Genomic DNA, 23,074 nt, shown 5'->3' on the forward strand with positions numbered 1-23,074 from the left:
AAGGTCCATACGAGTCCCTTTTAATCACATCTGCAAAGTCCCTTTTGCCTCATGAGGTCATGTATTCATAGATCCCAGGGATTTATGTGGACACTGTGAGGGCCTTTATTCTGCCGACCATGGCAATCGAGTGCTTCACATAATGAATTTGAAACAGTTATTTCATGGACATTAGAATTTTAATCCAACCCCTTTGTTTCTTCATTCACTGTGTGCTACTCCTAACAGAATGTGGAAACATGGAGATGTATAATCAGTTTGATTTTTCCTTGCTTTTTAAGAATCAATTTATAGTACTGTTTTACTAAATTATTTTGTTTACCTTAGATTTGAAACTTCACGTAAGGTCATTGCCGCCATTTCAATTCAATCTTAAGCATCTAGCCTATGCAGAAAAACTGTTTAAAATAATATTTCTGTTTTTTTAAATCCAGATTTGGACTTAAAACCACTGCTAAAGTCAATTGGAAGCAATTTCTAACATCACTTTATGAGTCTCCATGGTTGGAAGTTAACAATATAGTTCCTCCGACAAAAAGAAATAGGTATGTCAAAAAAAAAAGAACTACATTTTAGTTACACTTATCATAATATGTAAAAGGTTAGAGAATATCTGAATTACTTTTTCTTCATTTATTGAATGAAGTTAGTCTTCATTGAATAATCATCACCTTTTACATAGTGATTTAGTTTGTAAATCATTTTCCATACATTTTTCTTATTTAAAATTGCCTTAAACTATAAGGTAGGCATAATTGTTATTCCAATTTCTAGATGAAAAAATCAGATTATAAGGGGTCTTAACTAGGTCGGAGTTAAGTGAGTTGCGGAGGCAGGAATGGAGCTCACACGCTCTGGGTGTGCACACCGACCCCGCCAGCACTGCTCTCTGAGCTTTAAGCGTATTCTTGTGAAATTGTGTATAAATGCATATCTGCTCAGTGCTTTATGGAAGGGAGCAATACGTGCTAGCTTGTTTCCCAACCACTGTGCGTGGCGCAGAGTTTCTGGGTCATGGGGACTATTTGCCTTGAGCACCATTATTTCTGTTTTCATCTAGCATCTGTGACGACTTCAGATTTACATTATCACATAAATTGTGGTGGGGGCCCCCACATGTAAAAAAGTGCTTAATAATATGACATTTTAGAATTTAGACTTTTGCTCCAGGAAGCGTTTTGTTTGTGTTGATGCGCGTCCTGTATCGATTACTCTATACAAATCTTAAAGAAAAAGACCAGCTTTAAAATCTCTGCACGTTCATTGAAAGCACTACGCTCTACTGTAAAGTTAAACATACCACGGAGTTAATTCCCATTTCACTAGGCCTATCCCCATCTCACGGACTTGTGAATATTTAATGAGCTGCCCTGGTTACCAGCCTTCCATGTATTCAGAGCTCCCCCAAACTCCGTTCCTAGGATGCAACTCTATGAGTTCATTTCTTGAGTGACATTACTTCTCTTTCTTTGTAATTTTCTTATCTGATAGCACCTTGTCCAGGACTGTAAGAATTAAAACGTGAATTTTATCTACTTTAAAACAGTGGTTCTCAACTAGGGGCACTCTTGGCCCCCAGGAGACATCTAGCAACGTCATGAGACATTTTTGGTTGTCACAACTGGGGTGGAGGGGCTTCGGATGTCTAGTGGGTAGAGACCAGGGATGCTGCTAAACATCGCACGGTGGATGGGACAGCACCTCCGGCCGCTCCTCCCACACACACACTGAAGAACTATCCAGCCCCAATGTCAGTGGTACTGAGGTCGATAAAAACTGCTGCAAAAAGTATCTGTTGATGCCAGTGCTAGTGGTCTTTAGAAAACCATGTTCCAACGAGTCACGTGAGGAACTCAGACTCAATAATTTTGCCAGTTTGTATGTTGCTTAAAAGTGGTGGTGGTAAGTGTGTTTATTTTTGCACAGCTGGAGAAATGTGCAAAGATAATTTTCTATCTATTAAGATGGCTGAATAGATGCAGCAATAAAACCCTCAAACAAATGTGAGAATCCTTCAGCAGCTAAGCTGATACACTGTCATTCTTTATCTGGTAGGAAATGTCAGACTTTCTAATGGAACACTGGAAAGGGGAGGCCAACGGGAGGATTTTGTTAGGAGATGCTGCAGCCCCCTTTCTGATCAGAGCGCCCAAGGCTTTGATCTCCAAAGTGGGTGATGGTAGGACTCCAGGGGCGCATGTGCAGGCAGATGGACCTGCGCTCAGGGGATGAAGGCAGGAGGCAAGAAAGGGAGCGGGGTCTGCCGCTTTGTGTGGTCCTGGCCATTGCCAGTGGAGAGGGCGGGGTTGTGAAGGTTGGTGTCCCTGAGTTCTCATGTGGGTGAGTGTGCGACAGTGTGCGGCCCATACATGCAGAGAGGGGATGATCTCAGCGGTGATCGTGGTCTCCTTCCTGGTGTTTTTTGAGACCAAAGGCACAGACTGGCAAGATGGCCGGCCACAGCTAGTCGGCAGGGGGAGAGGAGCGTGATGGCGCAGTAAAGCTAACTCACGCCAGAGGTGGGGGCGGTGGGGGAATTGCCTCCAGGCCATCTCCCTTGTTAGGAATCACACTAACAGTGTCTGTAACCCAAGCATCTTAGGCTCTCAGGAAAAAGGGCTATCCACAAGTAAAGCGTTATCAGAGTTGTTGTGAGGGTGATTTTTTTTTCTTTTTGCACTAAGAAAGAATAAAGTTCAAGAACATAATCTTATTCCTGTTTTCCTCTTAATCTTCTTGTAGCATCAACTCTAGAAATAAATCTTGCAAGGAAAACATTATCACAAAATTATTTAGACATGAAGATCGCTATACATCATTGAAGAAAGCACTGCTGCTCACCAACGCTGTAAGACTTTGAAACCCTTCTCTGGTGAAAACTCGTTGTTCCTAAGAATGCTAACACTCAGGGCGAGACCAGTAAAAATTGTATATCCATTCATTTATCCATCCAACAAACACTTTTTGAGTTCCTGTCATATGCTAGGAATTATTCTGAGTGCTTAGGGATACAAGGCCTGACCTCAAGAGCTGGGTCTAGTTGGGAGGACAGGAAAATTTGCTGCGATACAGTAAGAGAGATGCCAGGTGACGAGAACAACGTGTGGTGAGATCATTAAGAATGGAGTGACTAGTCATTAATTGTTTAATTAACAGATAATTCAAACCTGTTGAAACTTCCCCCGCCCCAGCCTAGAGTTGATGGGTTCACAACCAACTTATAGCCATAACAGGAACATTTTCTTAGCTCCAAAATGGCCTATTTCGTTGTTTAATTGTACTGCAAAGCGAGGCTTATTCATGAATTTACAACTTGCTTTGAACATTAGCTCCTGTCCCACTTTCCCGTTTATTTTAGAAAGTGACATTTGGATACTTTGATACACAGCGACATTTCCCAAGTTTGTTGTTTACTAAGCAAGTTCCGTAACTGAATTCCTGGTAAATAGGGAGGAGGGCCGTGAGTTCCTTTGCCTCAGACTCAGAGATGACCGCGCACAAAAGAGAAGCTCCTTGGCTTCCGCGTCAGCCTTCTGGAGCCCTCTAACCTGGGGCGCGCTGAGCTCCAGGGCAGCGCGCTTGGGCGGAGGGCCGTGTGGCCTGGAGGCACTTAAAGGTTTGGCAGTTTGCTCTCTGTCCCGGAGGCCACAGCTCCTCACCTCTGTCAGTGTAGCATGCCATTGCTGAGGGTTTCTGAGCAGAGTATAGGTTCAGAGATTTGGGGTCCTGCCCTCCTGGGGGAGACATTTTAGCTGGCATACCTGTTTTAGTTAATCCCTAGGCCTATATGACCCGGTCTCTTCCATTGAAAGAACAGTGATATTGAGCGCTATGTGCCGGCACCGTCTTAGAGTGATTTACTTGTTTTCACTCACTTCAGCCTCTCAGCACCCCTTTGAGGGAGACACTCTTATTATTCTCATTTGATCCTCGTTTGCTGAGGAAAGGGCGCATGGGGTTAAGTAACCAGCCCGAGGCTCCCAGCTGGTGAGTGCTGGAGCCAGGATTCAAACCCGCTGCTCCAGGGCCGGCCTAGGGCTGAGCTGCCCACGGTGTGCTAGCTGGGCCCCCTCTTAAAGATAAATGAAAGCCCTTCTGTGTTTACCCACCTCAGCTTCTATTAGTGTATTGAAGAAGCAATTTAATTAAAAATAGTGAACTCTTCATCTCCGTTAATGGAGGACTGTAATAATGCTAACCACTTCAAAAATTAGAGCATTTAATAGTCATTGATGTACTGCTCAACAACCAGAGCTGATCAACAAGCACATAGTGTAGGTGAGGAACTGAGTGCCTGCCCCGTGCTGGGCCCTGCCCTGGGCGCTTAGGCTGAACACAGAGACGAATAATGCAAGGTCCCTGCCACTGGTGAGCTCACAGTCTGGAGTTTCACATACAGCGATGACCAGCAAGTGCCTGAGAGTTGCAGAGGGCATGGTTTCCCAGGGGACCCCCCCCCACCCCCCACCATTTGCTTTCGTCTTGACCATGTTCTGGGACCTGGAAGGAGAAGGAGAGCAGAGGGAGAGAGCCAGGAGTTGGCAGGGCTGGACCTTGTGCCTGGCTGCAGAGGACAGCCATGGGAAGCAGGTCCTTCTCCTGCTAGAGAGAGGGACACAGAATTATGAGAAGAAGGACTCCTTTAGATCTGCTCCAAGTCATGCATCCCAAGGAGCTGTGTGTGCTGCCTCCACGCATGCCACCGTCTCTCTAAGTGGGCCCAGTCACCCCAGTCACTCTCATTTAAATCAGATGTGGTTCACTTTCTATCACCCAGAAAGAATTCGTACCCTGCCTATTCACCCACTCTTATTCTTAGTGTTATTATTTGTAGCTCACATGAGTTTATAAATAGAAAGTCTAAAAGAACTTCCAAAAAATCTTAGAATTAATAATAGAATTTAAAAGGTGATTGGATACAAGGTCAATATGCAAAGATCGATAATATTTCTATAAGCTGCAACAAACAATTATAAAAGAATTTTTAAAAAATCTTTTCTGATAGTAGTTTAAAAAATCAAATACCTATAAATATATCTAACAAAAGTGTGCAAATTTCTTTATTGAAGACCACAAAGATTGCTTGTAGAAATAATACCAATCCTTCACAAGCTTTCAGAAAGTATAGGAGGAAGGAGTCCTTCTCAACTCTTTCTCTAAGACCAGTATTACCCTATTACCAAGGCCAGAAAAAGAGATCACAGGAGAAGGAAACCACAGACCAATATTCTTCATGAATATAATTGCAAAAATTCTCAAAAAAATATTAGTGAGCCAAATTCAGCAACATATAAAAAGGATTAAATACTATGACCATGTGGGATTTATCCTAGGATTGCAAGCTTGGTTTGACTTCCACAAAATCGATTAATGTAATACACAATATTAATAGAATTAAGGAAAAAACCATATGATCATCTCAATAGATTTAGAAAAAGTATTTGAAAAATCCAACACTCATTCACGATCACAATTGTCAACAAACCAGGAATAGAAGGGAAATTCCTTAACCTGACAAAGGGCATTTATGATAAAGCCATAGCTAACAGCATAGCTAATGGTAAAAAGACTGAAGATCAGGAAAAATGCAAGAATGTCAGCTCTTGTTACTTGTTTGCAATATTGTACTAATGTTCTAGACAGTGCAATCAGGAAAGATAAGGAATAAGAGACATCTAGATTAAAAAGGAAGACATAAAACTGTCTTTCTTCACAGACAATGTGATCTTGTAATGGAAAATTCTGACAAATGCACACACAAACTGCTAGAACTAATAAATTACTTCATCAAGGTTGCAGGATATAAGATCAATATACAAAAGTCAGTTATATTTCTATAACTAGCAATGAACAATCTGAAAACAAAAGCAATTCCATTCATGATAACATCAAAAAGAACAAAATACCAGGAAGTAAATTTAGCAAAAGAAGTGCTAGACTTGTACACTGAAAATTATAAAACATTGTTAACAGAAACTAAAGAAAATGTAAATAAATGAAGAGACATTCTATGTTCATGGATTGGAAGACAATGCTATTAAGATGGCAGTTCTCTCCACTTTGGTCTGTAGATTCAAAGCAAACCCCATCAAAATCCCAGCTGGCTTTTTTGGTAGAAATTGAAAAACCGATCTTAGAATTCATATGGAAATACAAAGGTTGCAGAATAGCTAGAACAATCTTGGGAAAGAAGAATGAAGTTAGAGTACCTAAACTTCCAGATTTTGAGTCTTAGTAAAGCTAGAGTCATAAAGACACTGTGGTACTTGCATAAGGATAGACATATTGATCAATGGAACAGAACTGAGAGTGTGGAAATAAACCCTTATGTTTACGGTCAATTTATTTTTGACAAATTCAATGGGAGAAAGGAAAATTTTTTCAAGAAATGGTGCTGAGACAATTGGGTATCCCTATGCAAAAGGTGAATTACCTTATACCATATACAAAACTTAACTAAAAATGGACCACAAACCTAAATATAAGAGCTAAACGAGAAAACTCTTAGAAGACAACTGTATACATCTTTGTGACCTTGTGTCGGGCAAAGATCTCTTAGATATGACACTAAAAGCATGCTCTGTTAAAAAAAATCAATAATTGGGCTTATCAAAATGGAAAACTTTTGTGCTTCAAAAGATGCCATTAAGAGAGCAAAAAGACAGCCACACCCGGGGAGAACATGTGTGCAAATTATATATCTGGCAAAGGATTTGTATATAGAATATATAAGAATTCTCAGAACTCAATAAGAAGACGACTCAGTTTAAAAAATGGGCAAAAGATTTTAAAAGACCTTTCACCAAAGATGATATGAGAATGGCCAATGAGCACATGAAAAGATGCTCAACATTGTTAGACACTAGGAAGATGCAAATCAAAACCACAGTGAGAGGGGTTGGCCTGGTGGTGTAGGGGTTAAGTTCCTGGGTTCTGCTTTGACATCCCAGGGTTCGTGGGTTCGAATCCTGGGTGTGAGCCTACACACCGTTCATCAAGCCATGCCATGGCGGCATCCCACATTCAAAACAGAGGAAGATTGGCATGGATGTTAGCTCAGGGACAATTTTCCTCAAGCAAAAAGAGGAAGATTGGTAAAAGATGTTAGCCAGGGCCAATTTTCCTCACAAAAGAATAAAAAGAAGGAAAAACCACAATGAGATCCCACTTCATACCCACTAGGATGGCTACAGTCAACCCACTTAGACAATAAGTGTTGACGAGGATGTCAAGGTGGAACTCTCATACACTCCTGGTGGAAGTGTAAAATGGTACAGCTGCTGTGGAAAACGACGTGGTAGTTTCTTTAAATTTTAAACAGAAATTTACCACGTGATCCAGGAGTTCCACTCCTAGGTATCTGCCCAAGAAAAAAGAAAAACATACGTCCACACAAAGCCCTGTGTATAAATGTTCATAGCAATATTATTCATCATTTCCAAACTGGAAACAATGCAAATGTTCATCAACTTGTGACAAGATGAAATGTGGCATATCTGTACAATGGAATAAAACAGGAATAAAAGGGAACAAAATATGGATCCACGCTGCATTATGGATGAACCTCAAAAACATTATGCTAAATGACAGGAGCCAGATGCAAGATACATACAGATGCATATATTCTATGAGTCTATTTCCATGAAATATCCAGAGAAAAGCAAAAATAGAGAGACAGAAAATAGATTAGTTGCCTTAGGTTGGGGATGGAAATGGGGAGTGACTGCAAATGGGCACAAAAATTCTTTTCAAGATGATGAAAATGTTCTGGAATTAGATAGTTGCACAATGCTGTAAATTTATTGAAAATCATAAAAAATTATTTGTCAGTGATTCCTATTTGGAGATTAAAATTTTGATTATCCCTCTCAAACCAAAAAGTAAGCATGCATATATCCTCTAAATTATTTAATTTTCTCCAGGACACTCTTATATCCTGTTCAGATTTTGGACCCCAAAGTACTAGTTGACATTTATACACTGCCTTATCACTTAATAAGCCCTTTTGTCGCATTGATATTCACAGTATCTCTCTATGAGGAGGTAGAGGTTCTTTATTTCCCCTGTCTTTCCAGTAAACAGTCTCTCTCAATTTTGATATTTAATTTACTTATTGGTAATTTTTTATTCTGGTGGAAGAATTCGCCTCATAGTATTTTGCTCATAATACGTTTTCTTTATGCAGTGTGGCTGAAATTTTTCTTGCTAAGTAATTGTCCATTTAGGTAATTGATGAGGTCGGGGGTAGTAAAAATAAGCATAAGTAATATTCTTAGTAAATTGGCAAGTTGTAATTGAATTGCCGGGAAGTTTTGTGCCCCATGTGGCTGAACCACGTAGCCCTCAGGTGGGATGGGCAGAAGGAACTCTTCAAGCCGCCTGTGGCAGCCAGCATTTAGCCTGTCCCCGACAAGGGGTCAGCCCATGCCCACCACATGGGCCCCTTCCCCCTCTCCTCCCGCATCCTGGTGGAGCACTGTAGGAACTGCACTTGAAAGTTCCGGCGTGCCCCACCCCCACTGCCCTGGGAGCGCGCGCCAGGTCATGATCATCAATTGAGGTAGTCTTGTTTCAAATCATAATTCTGTTTGGCCAAAGCTCACTCTTTATCAAATGATGCTAAATATAGATAATGCTTTTCCTTCCTTTTTTTAAAATTCCCTTATATACCCTCGCATGCTCAGCAACCTGATGGACAGATAACAGGGGAAGAATTGCGACGTATTCTAAATTGCATGGTTGTAAAAATAAGTGATTCGGAATTCAAAGAACTAATGCAAATACTTGACCCTGGAGGCACCGGCTGGGTCAACGTCAACACGTTTGGTGAACTGCTGGAAGAGAAGGCTGCGGTAGGTCTGATAATAACTGCATGTTTGATTTTCTATTTATGGCAGGAAACTTGAGTGTTCTGAGTAAAATAAGGGATGCTCATGAAATAGGCTTTAAATAAATAAATGACTTCACACTTTTCAGTTGAGTTAATTTTCATTTTAAGCAAGAGTCAGGGGTTGTTTGATTTTAACTTTTAGTCTCTAAGTCTTATTGCAGGCTGGTAGTTGCCGTCCTTGGACGGCATCCTTCATATGCAGGCTGTGGCTTCTTCTCACAGGGCTGCAACTCACTCCTCACGTGACGATGTCTACAAGAGGTGTGTCTGGGAATCACCCCTCTGGTTTGTCACTATTTTTAGAGTTTTTATGTTAGTTCACCTTTTTAAAAAATAACTGCTTGTTGCTTCTAGTGACTGACACTTGCTTTAAGTATTTGTTTCTTTTGACCGAAAAGTTAACATAGTTTTCTATTAGAAATGCTTCCCTATTAGCATTTAAAAATTTTAAGAACTTTAAAAAATCAAATTAGTTTCAGATAATCATGCAATAGCATTAACAAATTCTTGTTGAAACGTCTGTTAAGGACTTCTTATAATAGGTACAGATTAGCTTTTCATTTGAATATGATGATTTCCTGAGTGCCCACCTTGTGCAAGGTGATAACCGTGTCCTAAACCAACATCAGCTGGTCCTTCTTGAACTCTAATCAAACCCGAGTCCCAGAGCCCTTTCACACGCAGAAACGAATCACTGCACCTGTTCCACCTGTTCCTGAACTCCGCTGTGGGGCAGACCCTGTGTTGACTCTCGAGAACCCTTGCCTCTGACCATCACAGCAACCTGCACACAGTTTTTTTATTTAAAAACAAAAATACAGCCGTGTAAGCAATCTGCTCTCCACGCAGCCAGTGGCACAATCTTGGCTGAATATACATCAGATCCTGTCAGCCTCTGTGCTTAAAACCCTCTCATGGCTTTCGGGACTTGTAGGATAAGGCAGACCTTCCTGACCTGTGTGACAGGGTGCTCTTGTGGTCCAGCCTTGCTGCCTCTCTCACTGTCTTCTTGTCCTTGGGCCTCAGGCTCCCTCCTCCATCCTTGGCGTGTGCTGCAGCTCCCTCCAGGATTCCCTTCCTGCTTCTCTTGTCTGTGACGGGTCTCAATGCACCTGACATCTTCCCAGGGACCCTCTCTGACATCTGTGATGAAGCCTATCTCATGTCATTGACCCCACACACCTGTCGAGTCATGGTGTCACTTGTGTGTCCCTATGTGGTCATACCTCCATGGCACACTCACAGAGTGATTTGTTGAGTGAATAATTAATATAAGTGAATGAATTAGAAAACACAGAAAAACACACGAGTAGAAAAAAATAAAAATCACCACTAATTCTAAAATAGAGGAATTGTTAGAAACTCATACTTTTTGTATATTTTTCCAAACCTCTATACACACACACACACACACACACTTTCTGAGGGCAGTTTTATTGAGGTATAATTGATACGCAAAAACTGCAAGTATCGAATGTGTACAATTTGATGTGTTGCATACATACTTTCATATATGACAGCTATTTTATTTTAAAATGAGATCATATAATTTATGACTTTTTAGTCATTTACTAACATATTGTTAACACTTAATGTCAATAAAAATTCTGCTATATAATTTTAAAAGATACCGAGTGACTATTTCCCTGTTGCTATGACCTGGGTGTTCATGGCTTTTTCCTTTTATAAGTTTCGCTGCAACGAGTGTAGTGCTGCCTGCTTTTTGGCATCACTCTGTGATTATTTCTTTAGTATGAATTTCTAGAAATGGAATTATTGGGTCAAAGAACATATACTTTATTTTTTTAATTATTTAAATTATTTTAAAAGAGGAATATACACATAAAGTACAAAATGCAAAGGATGCAAAGGGAATACGGTGAAAAGCGAGTTTTCCTTCCAGCCCTGTGCCCTCACCACTCCCCAGAGCAGGCCCTGTCACTCTCGACTCTGTCAATGATCAAAGTGACTAATATTATCCCTTGTCAGCACTGGCGACTTGCTTCCTTTTCCATTTTTGCCATTCTGATCAGCAAGCATGCCGTCTCATTATTCTTTTGCTTTGCATTTATTTAATTTCTAGGTGACAATTTTTTTTCAAGTTTATTGTACTTTTTGTTACATGTTGTTCTCCCCATTTCCGGAGGAGGATTAGAGGGCACACGCTCCTGCTCAAGGGCTCAAAGCTGTTAGTCCATCGGGGTCAAAGCTGACAGTCCACGTCCTCTGCCTGCAAAGCCCCTGCCGCCTTTCTGAGTGATTTGTGTTTATTTCCTTTCTCTTTCCCAATTAGACGGGAAAAACCTCCTCCTGTGCAGACACCAAGGCGCCTCTCCTCCTGGCTTGGGATTCAGTAAGTAACACTTTCCCGCGTGGTCCCAGGTGCTCCCACCCCAGTTTACAAATGTCTGGCTTGGTAGACATGTTTGTTTTCTGTGTTAGGTGGAAGAAATTGTTCATGACGCGATTACTAGGAACCTACAAGCTTTCTATAATATGCTACGGTCATATGACCTGGGAGACACAGGGCTCATTGGTCGAAATAATTTCAAGAAAATCCTGCGCATATTCTGCCCATTTTTAACGACTGAGCATTTAATAAAGTAAGTTTTTTGGTAACAGAATTAATTCATGTCATGTTTTTCATCAAGTCTTTGATAATTCTAAATCTTTTTCTATGTATGTGTGCAATATTAGTAGGTAAGATTGCTAATAGCTACTGTTTATGGAGTCCTTACTAACAGTGAACGTCGGCTGAGAGTTCGGCATATGCTACATGATTTAGTCCTCACACAGCCACACGAGGTAGCTCTTATTCCTTTCCCGGGATAGGGAAACTGAGAGCTGGAGAAGTTAAGCACTTCCTCAAAGTCACACAGCTAGCGAGCAGTGGAGCCTGGCTTCCATCCCGAGTCTCCATGACCCTGGGCTCTTCATCCTCCTCCCGTTCGACCTCCCAGGTGTCTGGCTATGGTCAGCCGTCCTGTAAATGTAGCTTGAATTATATTTTTGTTTCACTTTAGTTTAAAACAATTTGTAACGGATGAACCTGAGCTGGGGAGCAGAGATACTAAGAGAAAGGAGAGAACAGTGTCTTGAAGGCCGCTGTGGGTCTCCTGCCATGTGTCTCTTTGACCCTGTGCACGTCTCGCCTTGGGGCCTAGAGCCCGGTGGCTTCACTCTCTGCGGATGACCTTGAGAACCTGCCCTTCTGCAGAGGCTGATGCTCAAATGCCAGTGCCCAAACGCCCACTGTCCGCTCGGGCTCGCTGGACAGGACTCAGGCTGCACGGCCTCAGCAACTGTTTGGTCCAGGGTCCCCAGCGTGGGCAGTGACCTGGGAGATTACTCTAGGTGGAAATCCAGTCCACTCCCAGGGGAGAAAGTTACTCTAATTCTCTTTCAGTCCTGCTGATTGCAATGTTACAAATTGTATCTGTGCCTTTTGTTGACGTGGCAGTGATTTAAAGGGACCTGAGACACAACTGGTCTACTGGTAGCTGTTGGCCACCTGTGTCTCCTTTCTGTGGACGTTTGTGTTTCAGAGCCCATTTCTCCTGGGGTTGTTTTTTGTAGGAAAAGGAAGATTTTTCAGAAGAGGAGGGCGAGGCAGAGGCTTGCTGAGCGGGAGAGGGTCACAGAGGGCCTGGTGTGCTCAGCTGCGCATTTGCGTTCATCCAAGTGTGTCAAATGTTTGCACAAAGATCAGTTTGCTAGTGTGTTGATGAAACAGGCAAGGGGAGAAACAAGTGACAGCAAGTCAAGAGAGAAGGTTCTAGAAAGAGCTCAGGGGAGAGGTAAGGGTCTGGGCTGAGGTTAAGGGGAGAGAAGCAAGAGGCCACGTTGACATCCCGTCTGCAGGGCCTTCAGTTGCTCATGGCCTTTGACGTGTGCAGTCACTCGAGAGGGGCCCAGCACTGATGGGCAGTCCACTTATTCCTGCACTTAGTCTTTCCCTCATTGAGTATCAGGGAGCGCCTACTGCATACCCGGTCCCACAAAATAGGTTTACAGGAATCCCATTATTTCCAGGGCAGTCAAATATGGAGGAAATAGATGCAGACAAACCTAGCGTGGCATATGAGCCCTATAGGAACTCATGCACGGGCTGGAAGAACACCGAGGAGGAGCGCTCCCCTATGCCGGGGAGATGGGGCAGGTGGCACGGCCTGTGAGGAGCTCCCTGGGGATGTGATGCATGAGTCTGGAGAAGAAAGATCAGGGCATTTCAGGACACAGCATAGCAGGGAGAAGCCCAAAGGACTAGGGGTAGGTGGCACATTCAGGGACTGGCAAGTCATGTGGGACTACTGGGCCAAGACGTTTTGTAGGAAGGAACAGTAGAGGGATGATGCCAAGGGTCAGGCAAGAATGACAGTGCACCTTACTGAGGAACTGGATTCATTTGGCAGGGCAGGAGTTCTCCACCAACATCTTAGAATCATCTGGAACGCCTTGAGAATCCGAACGCCCATGCCCCGTCCACAGGCTCAGCGAGGCACCGTTATGTTAAAGGCCTCACTGGCTCTGATCTGCAGCCACAGTTGAGAGGCACAGCGAGGGGGAGCTGGAGCCCGTGAGGTGGCTTTCAGCGGGGGCAGGTGACAGTTTCAGACTTGCACTTAGAACAGTCATTCTGGCTCCACACAGGGAGGAGGAAAAGGACAGGGGCCTGAAACGAGTAGTGGCAGTGCCCCCACGGAGGGGCGACCGCTTTGTGGTAGTAGAGGGACAATAGTAGAGGTGGCCGCAGACGTGGAGGGGATGGAAAAGCAGGCAAGGGAGTCTCTGGTGACAGCCAGCGGCTGCTCAAGCAGCCGAGTGAGAGGCAGTGCCGTTGCCAGTTAGGAAACACAGAAAAAGTCAGCCAGTCAGGGTGAAGACACCCAAGGGAGACTCCAGGAGGGTGTGGGGCTGGGAGAGGAGTCTGGACGGAGATGCGATGCCGGAGTTGCAAGGCATCTGGAGAATGTAGTGTTGAGAAAAGGGTTCTAGTGTATTGGTTGTGTCGGCAACTGGCTGTTTGAGATCCATTCGCCATGAAGTAGCCGGGCTTTGTCTGAACTGCAGCGTGATGGCGTTGAAACCCTGCTTAAAGCGCTTGGGCGTCCTGTTGCCATGAGGAAAACATCCGGAGCGTGGCTTCCCAGGCCCTCGTGGTCCTCGCACCTCTCCAGGGCTTGGGCTCTGCAGCCTGACTGGCTGCACTCACGTCCCAGCTCGACCCTGGCCTAGCTGTGAACTTGGGCAGCTCACTAACCCGCTCCCAGCCTCTCCTTCCTCACTCAAATGACTCGCAAGAGTTGTGGGAAGCGCAGATGAGAGAGGGGACGTAGAGCCTCTCACGGGCACCGAGTCGCAGGAAGTCCTCGTGGTCGTTTGCTGGGGCTGTTCCGCTGGTCTCCGCTCGGCTGGACCAGACTGCTTCCTATTAAAACTCTGAGCTCTGTCTTGCCCCTGGGCTTTCAGATGATCCGTGTCCTCAGTTCTGAATGAGTAGCCTCCTGGCCGCTTGAAGCTCCATGCGGTGGGGCTGGTTCTGGTTTGTTCAGAGCTTTAGCACAGTGCTTGGTGCGTAGTAGCATAAGTATTTGTTGAAGCGGTTATGATCACCGTGAATACTTACCGAGCAAGCATGGCTTCAGAGCTCGTGCTCTGCCCCCGCGTCGTGTGTAAGCCGCCAGTGTGCCGTCCTGGGCCTGTTTTGCTGCTGCGGCTTGTTGAGCACAGGCGCACGCAGCCTGCCAGCCCCAGGGCCAGGAGCTCTACGTGCATCCTCCTCCTCAATCTTTACAGCAGTCCTCTGAGGTCGGAACTTTTATCATGTGCATTTTGCAGATGAGGAGACCGAGCGCAGAAAGGGAAAGTGCCCCAGGTCAGCGGTTCGCAACCCTTTTAGACTCTCAAAAATTATCGAGGACTGCAAGAGTTTTTGTCACATGGAGTATATCTACTGGAGTTTACTTTATTAGAAAGTAATTCTCAGACAGTTAAACACTGTTACTGCAGAAAACAAAAGTGTGCTTCCTTGTTGAGTTTCCCTGTAGGCTCAAGGAAAACTTTGGGATTTCAAAATAATGATTTATTGGGTGGTAATGAGGGTACAGAAATGACAGCAGGTATAACCAAGGGTAGCCAGTAATGAGCTAATAAAGTGCAGCAAAGAAGCTGTTAATCTCTGAAAACTCACTCCAGCTCCTCATTTATATCTTAAACGTTTCCACAGCCTTAGAAAATGTGAGGGAGCCAGCCTACACAGGCACGCCTCCCATCGGGGGTCAGAGCGAGGGGTGATCACGCGCTGTGTACTCAGACTTCGAGAAGTCCACTGCTCATGCGAGAGACTGATGGTGGAAAAGACAGATGATCTTAGTATTAATACTGACATGATTTTGGCCCCACTAGTGCCCTGGAAGCGTCCGCAGAGACGCCCACGTATGCGCGCCTCCAGTCCTGGAGCTGTGAAGTCACAGAGCTCACATTCGCCCCCAGGCCGGCCGGTCCCAGGGCCCACGCCCATGACTACTGTGCTCTGTTGCCTTGTGCGTTTTAATGAACATGCAGCATTTTGTTCTGGGCCTCAGGCTCCACCAAGTTTACAACAATGACCATGTGCAACTTTTATGATGAGAAAAATATTAAATGAAATGTTGACAAAGAAATAGATCCTGCCATATTAGTGGTTTCCTACATTTTTCTAAAATATTTGCATGTGCCAAAATTCCAATACAAGTACTTCCATAAGGGTTGAGAACAACGAAGCTGGAGCACGTTACCCTTTCTGGACTCAGTACGTAATATAAGGACTACCAAAATTTCCAATTAAAGTAATTTTTTTCTGTTTTTACATTTGTTATATCTGTATTGCAATATTCTTTACAAACAACAAACTGCGTGTATTTAAATGATACAATTTGAGGAAATCCATCGTGTGTATGCATCCATGAAACCCTCACAAGCTGTCAATCAAAACGTCAAACATTTTCATCAGCCCCCAAAGCTTCCTTGTGCCCTTTTGCAATTCATCTCTTCTACCCTCCTAGCAACTGCTGATCTGCTCTGTCACTACAGATTGCTTTGCATTTTCCAGGTTTTTATAGAAATGAAAGCATACAAGATGTTCTCCTCTTTGTCAGGCTTTATTCATCAGGCATAATGATTTTGAGATGCAGTCATGTTGTTAGGTGTAGCCACAGTTGGTTCCTTTTCATTGCTGAGTAGAATTCCATCGGATGGCCTTGCCACGGATGGTGGATCCATTCATCTCTTGATGGACATTTGGTCTGTTTCCATTTTTTGACTGTTACAAATGCAGCTGTACATATTGTACAAGTCTTTGTGCAGACATCCATTTTTATTTCTCTGGGGTAGATGCCTAGGGGTGGAATGTCTCGTTCCTCTGGTAAATGTAGACTCAATTGCGAAACTGTCTTCGACCGTGGCCACGCTGTTTTACACCCACCAGCAGTGGATGAGGCGGGAGGAACGCGCATCCTCGTCAGCGCTTGGTGGGGGTCCGTCTTTCTAATTTTAGCCCTTCTAATGGGGGTGTTCTAATTATTTTGAAAATCCAGACTCTGCAGTAAGTTTCACGATATGGCTTCGGGGAGAATCCTTTACAAGAAACTTTTGACATGCCTAGGAATTAAAGGCCCGCCTGCCATCTCTCCAGTTCTTGTTCCAAAGGATCAGCTGTCAAAGGAACAACCTCAGAAAGAGGAAGAGCAGCAGCCGGATCTTTCTGAGAGGTAAAAAGAAAACAAACCGAGAGCACCTATGAAAACCACGTGCTGTTGCGGAAGGGGTAGTGAGTAAATATTTGTTGACTAAATGAGTATTTTAATATTTTATTATTTTGATAAGAAAGATGGCAAACTGTAAATACAGTGACTAGAGTTGGGGAGTTTTAGAGCGAGCAGAGATCTGAGGAATTATTCAGTCGACCTGTTAGTTTAGAGACGACAACACTGAGGTCTGAGAGCTTTGGGGACTTGCCTCAGGTTCCGCACAAACTTTGTGGCCATCCCGGGTCAAGAATCCCGGACTGTCTGCCACTCAACTGCTACACACCCGTATGCACATTTATTCTTTTCCAGAAACCTAGATTCCTTATCACTGTGTAGTATTTATTGCAAAATACACCCGTTAAACTGCTTAACATTTTCTAACGTGAATGATAGAATTATTAAAATGATTGCCAAATTGAATTGTCACAATAAAACATACTTAGTCAATCTATTAAAAATCTGGCTGATGAATATGCTAGCTCTTCTTCGTTTTGAAAAATATAGGTTTAGTCTAATGAAAAGATATTATTTTAACTTGCTTGTTCGTGGCTTCTAATAAATCCATAAGGAAAGGTGAAATGGAGAGCTACGCAGCAGTCTTCACTTTGTCATAGCCCTTTTTAGAAGTTCTTAAGCAGAGGGTGATGGGGTATTTTAATGCTGTGCTAATGGAATTTGAATATCTGGGCATTTCAGTAGTAGCTGCCTTATAAATGGGCAGAAAATGGTATTTTAAGAGAAAGGTTAAATATTCATGATGAGATATACCGGCCTTCTCGAACTGGTGAAAGAAATAATGGCAGTTAAGCATTTCATAAAATGTGGGCGTTCCTGGGGAGCCCCTAAAGTTGACAGAAGCTGCAGGAAAGGAGTCAGAGTCCGCTATCAGTGACTCCCTCGTGGCTGTTCTCCCCTCAAAATGGGGCCCAAGAGACTTCTGGAAAGCTGAAGAAATCATTGTTCTCCTGTCACACGTACACTCTCACACCCACACACAGCACAGCACCTCCCCCGAAATGTATATTTTATTAATCTACTTGGAATGATGGTGGACCTGCTTCCTGCCCATGGATGTTTGATGACTTCTTTGATCTCGTTACCACCAAACAGCCTGTTTAATTTAAAGCTTCAGAATGGGCTCTGACTTTTAATTTTCCAGTTCACAAAAATACCCTGTTTCAGCATGGCTGCCCAGTCACATGCCATGTTCGGGCTCAGAGCACAGTGGAGGCCCTAGCACAGGGACAGCCCGTGTCCTCTTCCTGAGCGCCCCACCCCGCCTGCCCCCACACGCTGGCACCGCAGGAAGAGCTTTGACCAGACGTAGAGCTGCTGACCTGCAGTTCTGGCTCCGGAACCTACAACCAGTCCCCAGGCCACTCCATCTGTCTGAGCGTCTGGTTCCTCGTCTGAGAAGCGGGGGTGGTAATCGTCGTGGTGGGTTGTGGCGTGTGGCGTGGGGGGTCCTCTAGGCCTGTGGTGAGGTCTGCAGGAAGTGCTCCGCTGCAGCTGAGCACCTGCTCGTGGTTTCAGAGCCAAGCCCGCTGGGAGCAGAATCACCGCGACCAGGAAGATGACCAAGGAGGAGCTGATCGAAAAACTCAAAGGCTGCATACGGCGGCAGGACCCAGTGTTCAGAAGGCGATTTCTTGACGTCAGCAAGGAACTTCATCGCAAAATTAATGCGCATGACTTCAAGAAGGTAAGAGAATGGGTTTGTCTGTGTTTCTGTCTCTCCTGAAGAAGTTCGGTTGTTTTATTACTAACATGTGCTAAAGGATAGCCGGGAAGTTTTCAGGAAGCGTCTGTTCCCAGGCAGAGCAGATCCACTTCTAGGCATCTTTCAGCACTTTGAAAGGATTCTTTTGGCCAAAAATGTCTTTGGCAACTTTCTTAAGAGAATATTTTTGATGTGGATGTGGCCAGTTTTTGATCCTTAAGCTTTCAAAACAACGGATTCATCAATGCCTTGTTTGGTCGTCCACTGGGGAGCTGGCTTGTGCATCGTGGGGCCGAATGGGGGTGGAATGAAAGCAGCGCGGACCCCTTGTTGCCAGTGAGGCGTCCCTGTGATGCTGCGATAGCACAGCTGTGGTTTGTTCCTTGAGACGGAGGCAAAAATCTGGGAGTGAAATCTGGGACGCTCAGAGCGCTGATTTGCATGTGCTTATGGGAAGGGGTGAGGGTCTGCCAGAAAGGACGCAGGCTTCTCGGGAATTCATTTAAATGATTGCTTAAAATTCCTATTATGATCCCTCTAGTAATCATCTTCAGTTATTTTTAAGGAAAGCATTTCAGCTAATGTGTAGCAGTGTCCATGTGGACAAGTTCAGAAGAAGGCAATGAAATATATTTCCAAGAAGAGAATAATTGTATTAGTAGCTGCTGTTTATCTAGTGCCTGCCCCCATGCCAGGTGCTGTCATAGGCTCGGATCGTGTCTTGTGTCCAAGCCTGCTGACAGCAGCCCCCTGGAGGACAGCTGGAGGAGGGGGCGGGGCTCAAGGCACAGAGGTGGGATCAGATAGCTATCGAGACTGTCCGGACCCTGCTCTCCCCAAACAGAGCGAAATAGAAGGTGTGCAGGACCTGATGCTGTGTGAGCGTGTGGGGCGTGGTGAGGAAGATGGATTCAAGAAATACTTAGGAATAAGAGTTCGGGAGTAAGGGAGAGGAAAGGCTCAAGGATGGTTCCCAGGTTTCTGGTTTGGGGGACCAGGTGGCTGATAATTAGTCACTGATGACTCTGATGAGAGCAATTTCTGTGGAGCGAATAATGGTAAGTGGGTGCGAATCATCTAACTCTCCCAGGGCACCTTGTCCTAGGTTCTGGTTCCCCCCGGTCACCTGGCACCAGTCCTGACCCTTAGTACGTAATAGTCTCCAACGATCACGGTGCTCGGCGTTCTTGATTCAGAGTCAGTTCATGGGTTCACAGAAACTAAGAACCAACCTTAGTCTGCCTGTGAGTTTTCAGAGAGAGGAACCGGTTACCTTGGAGAAGAGCAGTAGGTGGTGGCACAGCTGGGACTGACACCCATGACTGGTGACTCCGAGGACCGCTTCCTGCCCCTGCTCACCTGAGAACACCTTTAGGTCCATGAGCTCAGCTGCAGGTTCTTCCATCTTTCAGCTTTATCTGCCGTCGACCAGCCAGTGACTCCCTCGTTTACATCTCTGGGTCGCGTCCCAGACCGCTCTCCCGAAGCTTCAGGCTCAGGTACCCGCCTGCCTACTGGACTTCTCCAGGCGGGTGTCCGAGAGATGCCCACATTCTCACCAAAGCCGTTCTGCCCCAGCCTTTCTGTTCTCAGTCGAGGACAACCTCTTTTCCAATCCTCAGGGCTAAAACCTGGACGTCTTTCTTCACTCTCTTCTTTCTTTACACCCACATCCAATACATCAATAGAGCCTGTTGGCTCTTTTGAAAATCGTCCCAGAACACGATGACGCCGCCCCCCCCACCACCCCTGCTTCCAACCGTCACCTCTTGCCGGTTGTTACCGCAGCCTCCTCCTGGTCTCCTGCTCCCGCCCTTGCCCCACCACCATTTATTCTCAACCCGGCGCCAGAGCGACCCTCCATGAGTCAGTCAGAGCGGGCCACTCCTGCTCAGAGCTCTCCAGTGGCTCCTCACCTTACTCGAATGAAAACCAGAGTCCTGGAAAGGCCTAGAGGGCCCCACATGACCCAACCACCCATCACCTCTCTGGCTTCAAGTCTCGCCACCCTCCACCTTGCTTAGCACACTGCAGCCACACCGGCCCCCAGCTCTTCCTCAGACACAGGTCACTCCCACCTTTGCACTGGCCGTCCCCTCTGTCTCTCTGTTCCTCCCATATCTGCCTGGCTGTCCAGTCACCTCCTTCAAGCCTTTGTCCGATGGCCCTTCTCCCACTGAGGGACCCTGACAGCCCCATGGCAAATCCAACCTGCCCTCCTGCCTCACCTCCTTTACTTGAGTCTTCTTCGGCAGCATCGTCTCCTTAGCCATAGGTATCATATTTACAAGCCTTTTGTTTGTTTCCTTATCTTGCTAGTTTCTTGTCTTCCTCCATTAAAACATGTGCTCCAAAGGTAGACATTTTTATCTCTTTTGGACAGTGCTGCATCCCAAGGGCTTGACACTTAGTAGGGCCAGTAAGCGTTTGTTGAATGAATAGATGAATTTGAGCAGTAACTAGAATGCCCAGTGGAACCCTGAATGGATGCCATGATAGATGGATGAGGGCTGAGGGAAGCGGGGTTTCAGAAGCCCACGGGGATTCCTAGACATGAAGCTGGTTGCCACACCCGTCCGTGGCAGAGCCCCAGACCCACCCTAGCCCCTTCCCTGCCCCTGAGTTTCTCTGCACTGGGGACGACCTTGAGGGGCAGCTCCTTGAACAGCTGTTCTTCTGCTTGCTTCCCGGCGGCACCTGCGTGCCTCTCCCTCTCCCCGTTTCCTGGCTTCCTGGAGACTTCCCTGCCTCCCGGAGACGTGCGCCTGGGAAGGGGCAAAGGGAGAAGGAAGCCACGAAAGACCCACATGCCAGGAGAGAAGTTCGTTGTTTTAACATGGAAATTAATGACCGATTCACTGTGAACCCAATTAGGCAGATTATCCTCTGGTTTTCCTCCAAGTGACTTGCTGGGTTTAACCTTTGGGAAGCATCCTGTCGTGACCAGCCCTTTAGCTGGAAGGTCCACAACTGTGGGGTGATTTAAACAGTCTGCTAGGGACCTTGGTTTGAACATCATAAGCTGGTAACTTCAAGGCATCATGTCAATGTAAATTGTCCTTGTTAACTGGAGAGATTGTTCACAGATCAGGATAATCCTCCTGCCAGTGCAGTCAGAGCTAGAAAATCACGGGCCTATTCTGTAGGAAGAAAGAATTCAGGTCAGACGTAATGCGGGGCGCCCAGATGAGAAAGGTTGGGAAGGTTGGCCTTCGGCGCCAGGGAGAGCTTGGAGCCCACTTCTCTAGAGATCTGTAGCGTGATGACAACGGTAGTGATTCTGTGATGGAATCAAGATGAGGCTGTGACTGTCACTGCAGCTCCCACTCATTGAGCCCCTCAGTGATCAGGGGCTGTGGACGTGGCTTCACGGATGCCGCTCCTCATCCTCACGGGAGCCCCGCGAGGTAGAGGTTCCGTGATGCCCGTTTCACAAGCGAGGAGACCAAGGCTTAGCAGTTACGGCAGTGGCTCCGCGTTGCTCAGCTGGGAAGCTGTTCAGGCCCTTGGGTTTGAACCCACGTCTGTCTGTAGCAGCCTCAGGCCCTTTGCCGGGTGTAATACAGGCCGCTGGGCGTAGTGTAGGCTGGCTGGGTGTAACTCATGGCAACTCGAGGTTGTATCCGGCCTCAGAGTTTTGTGAGAAGGACACTAATTTTGATAGGAACGCCCCTGTTCCTGTCACTTTGGTTGTGGATATGCAACGTTCTTGCCCTCCTCTTCCCCCAAACCTGTATCACCCCCGTTAGGATAGTGACTGGTTGCAGAGTTCCATCCCGGGGGAAGTGGGAGAGGAGCTCCAGGTCGCGTATATCTGCGTGCCCAATTATGCGTGCGCACAGTTGTTCGCCATTTCAACGTAGGCCTCTTGGCCGCTGTCCTGGCTGCCTTGGCCTCTAAATCAGAAGCGCTAATTATTTATTCTCACCAGCGTCGCCTTCCCGGTGGCAGGGCCGAAGGTGGTTGGCTACACACGTGTGATGAAGGAGAAGTGTAAGAATGGAACCCAGAGCTCAGTGGGACCTCAGGGTCCCCAAATCTGTCGAGGCCCCACAGTGTCCCCGCAGGACGCTGTGACTTGTTTTCACCACTGCGGTCAGGAAGGTTCTGTCTACTAGACAAGGTCTGTTTGCTGATGAACACTCTGTCTTCCCCCGTTGTCGCTCTTTAATGTAAGCGACATCAGAGTCCCTGATTATGTGAGACAACCAGACAGCACACTGAGCTGGCAGTCCTGACCAAGGCCGAGCCTTTGGGGTTTTGGTGACTCAGTGCACTTTTCATGGTTCAACTCGTCATTTCCACTGGGGAGTGGGGGAGGGAACTCTTCTTTCTGGAACTGTGCCAGACCTGCTCCGGTATTTTGCATCATAACCTTAAATCCTTTCTGGTAACAATCCTGTAAGCCGTGTGCTTTCTCCCAGGAAATCCTCCTCTCCCAGTTCGTTGCTCTGGCCACTGTGCCACATAGCCTGTGACTTTGGCATATTTTGAATGTGTCATTTTGTTTAAATAATGAGTCAAGAACTGGTGGTGTTGCAGGAAAACTGTTTTTGAACTTTAGAGTGGTTTAGAATCTTTAAGTTTCTTCCCTAGATAATTTTTCTTGTCCTCTCCCTCTCCTTTATGTGCTGTTAGCAGCAAACCCCCAAAAACAGTATCTTTAATAAGAGAGAT

The 23,074-nt window shown here is 45.6% G+C and overlaps 1 protein-coding gene across 6 annotated transcripts in view; it reads left to right on the forward strand.

Moving 5' to 3' along the window:
- EFCAB6 (EF-hand calcium binding domain 6) overlaps nucleotides 1-23,074 on the forward strand; it is a 233,096-nt gene that overhangs the window by 105,964 nt on the left and 104,058 nt on the right. For all 6 annotated transcript variants that reach the window (XM_046645983.1, XM_046645988.1, XM_046645986.1 and 3 more), the window contains 7 exons: nucleotides 435-545; nucleotides 2,743-2,848; nucleotides 8,685-8,852; nucleotides 11,184-11,243; nucleotides 11,333-11,493; nucleotides 16,465-16,638; nucleotides 18,211-18,379. In XM_046645983.1, the coding sequence (XP_046501939.1) occupies nucleotides 435-545; nucleotides 2,743-2,848; nucleotides 8,685-8,852; nucleotides 11,184-11,243; nucleotides 11,333-11,493; nucleotides 16,465-16,638; nucleotides 18,211-18,379 (949 nt within the window). The remainder of the gene's footprint in view (nucleotides 1-434; nucleotides 546-2,742; nucleotides 2,849-8,684; nucleotides 8,853-11,183; nucleotides 11,244-11,332; nucleotides 11,494-16,464; nucleotides 16,639-18,210; nucleotides 18,380-23,074) is intronic.

This window comes from Equus quagga, chromosome 19 (assembly GCF_021613505.1).
Source record: "Equus quagga isolate Etosha38 chromosome 19, UCLA_HA_Equagga_1.0, whole genome shotgun sequence".
NCBI lineage: Eukaryota > Metazoa > Chordata > Mammalia > Perissodactyla > Equidae > Equus > Equus quagga.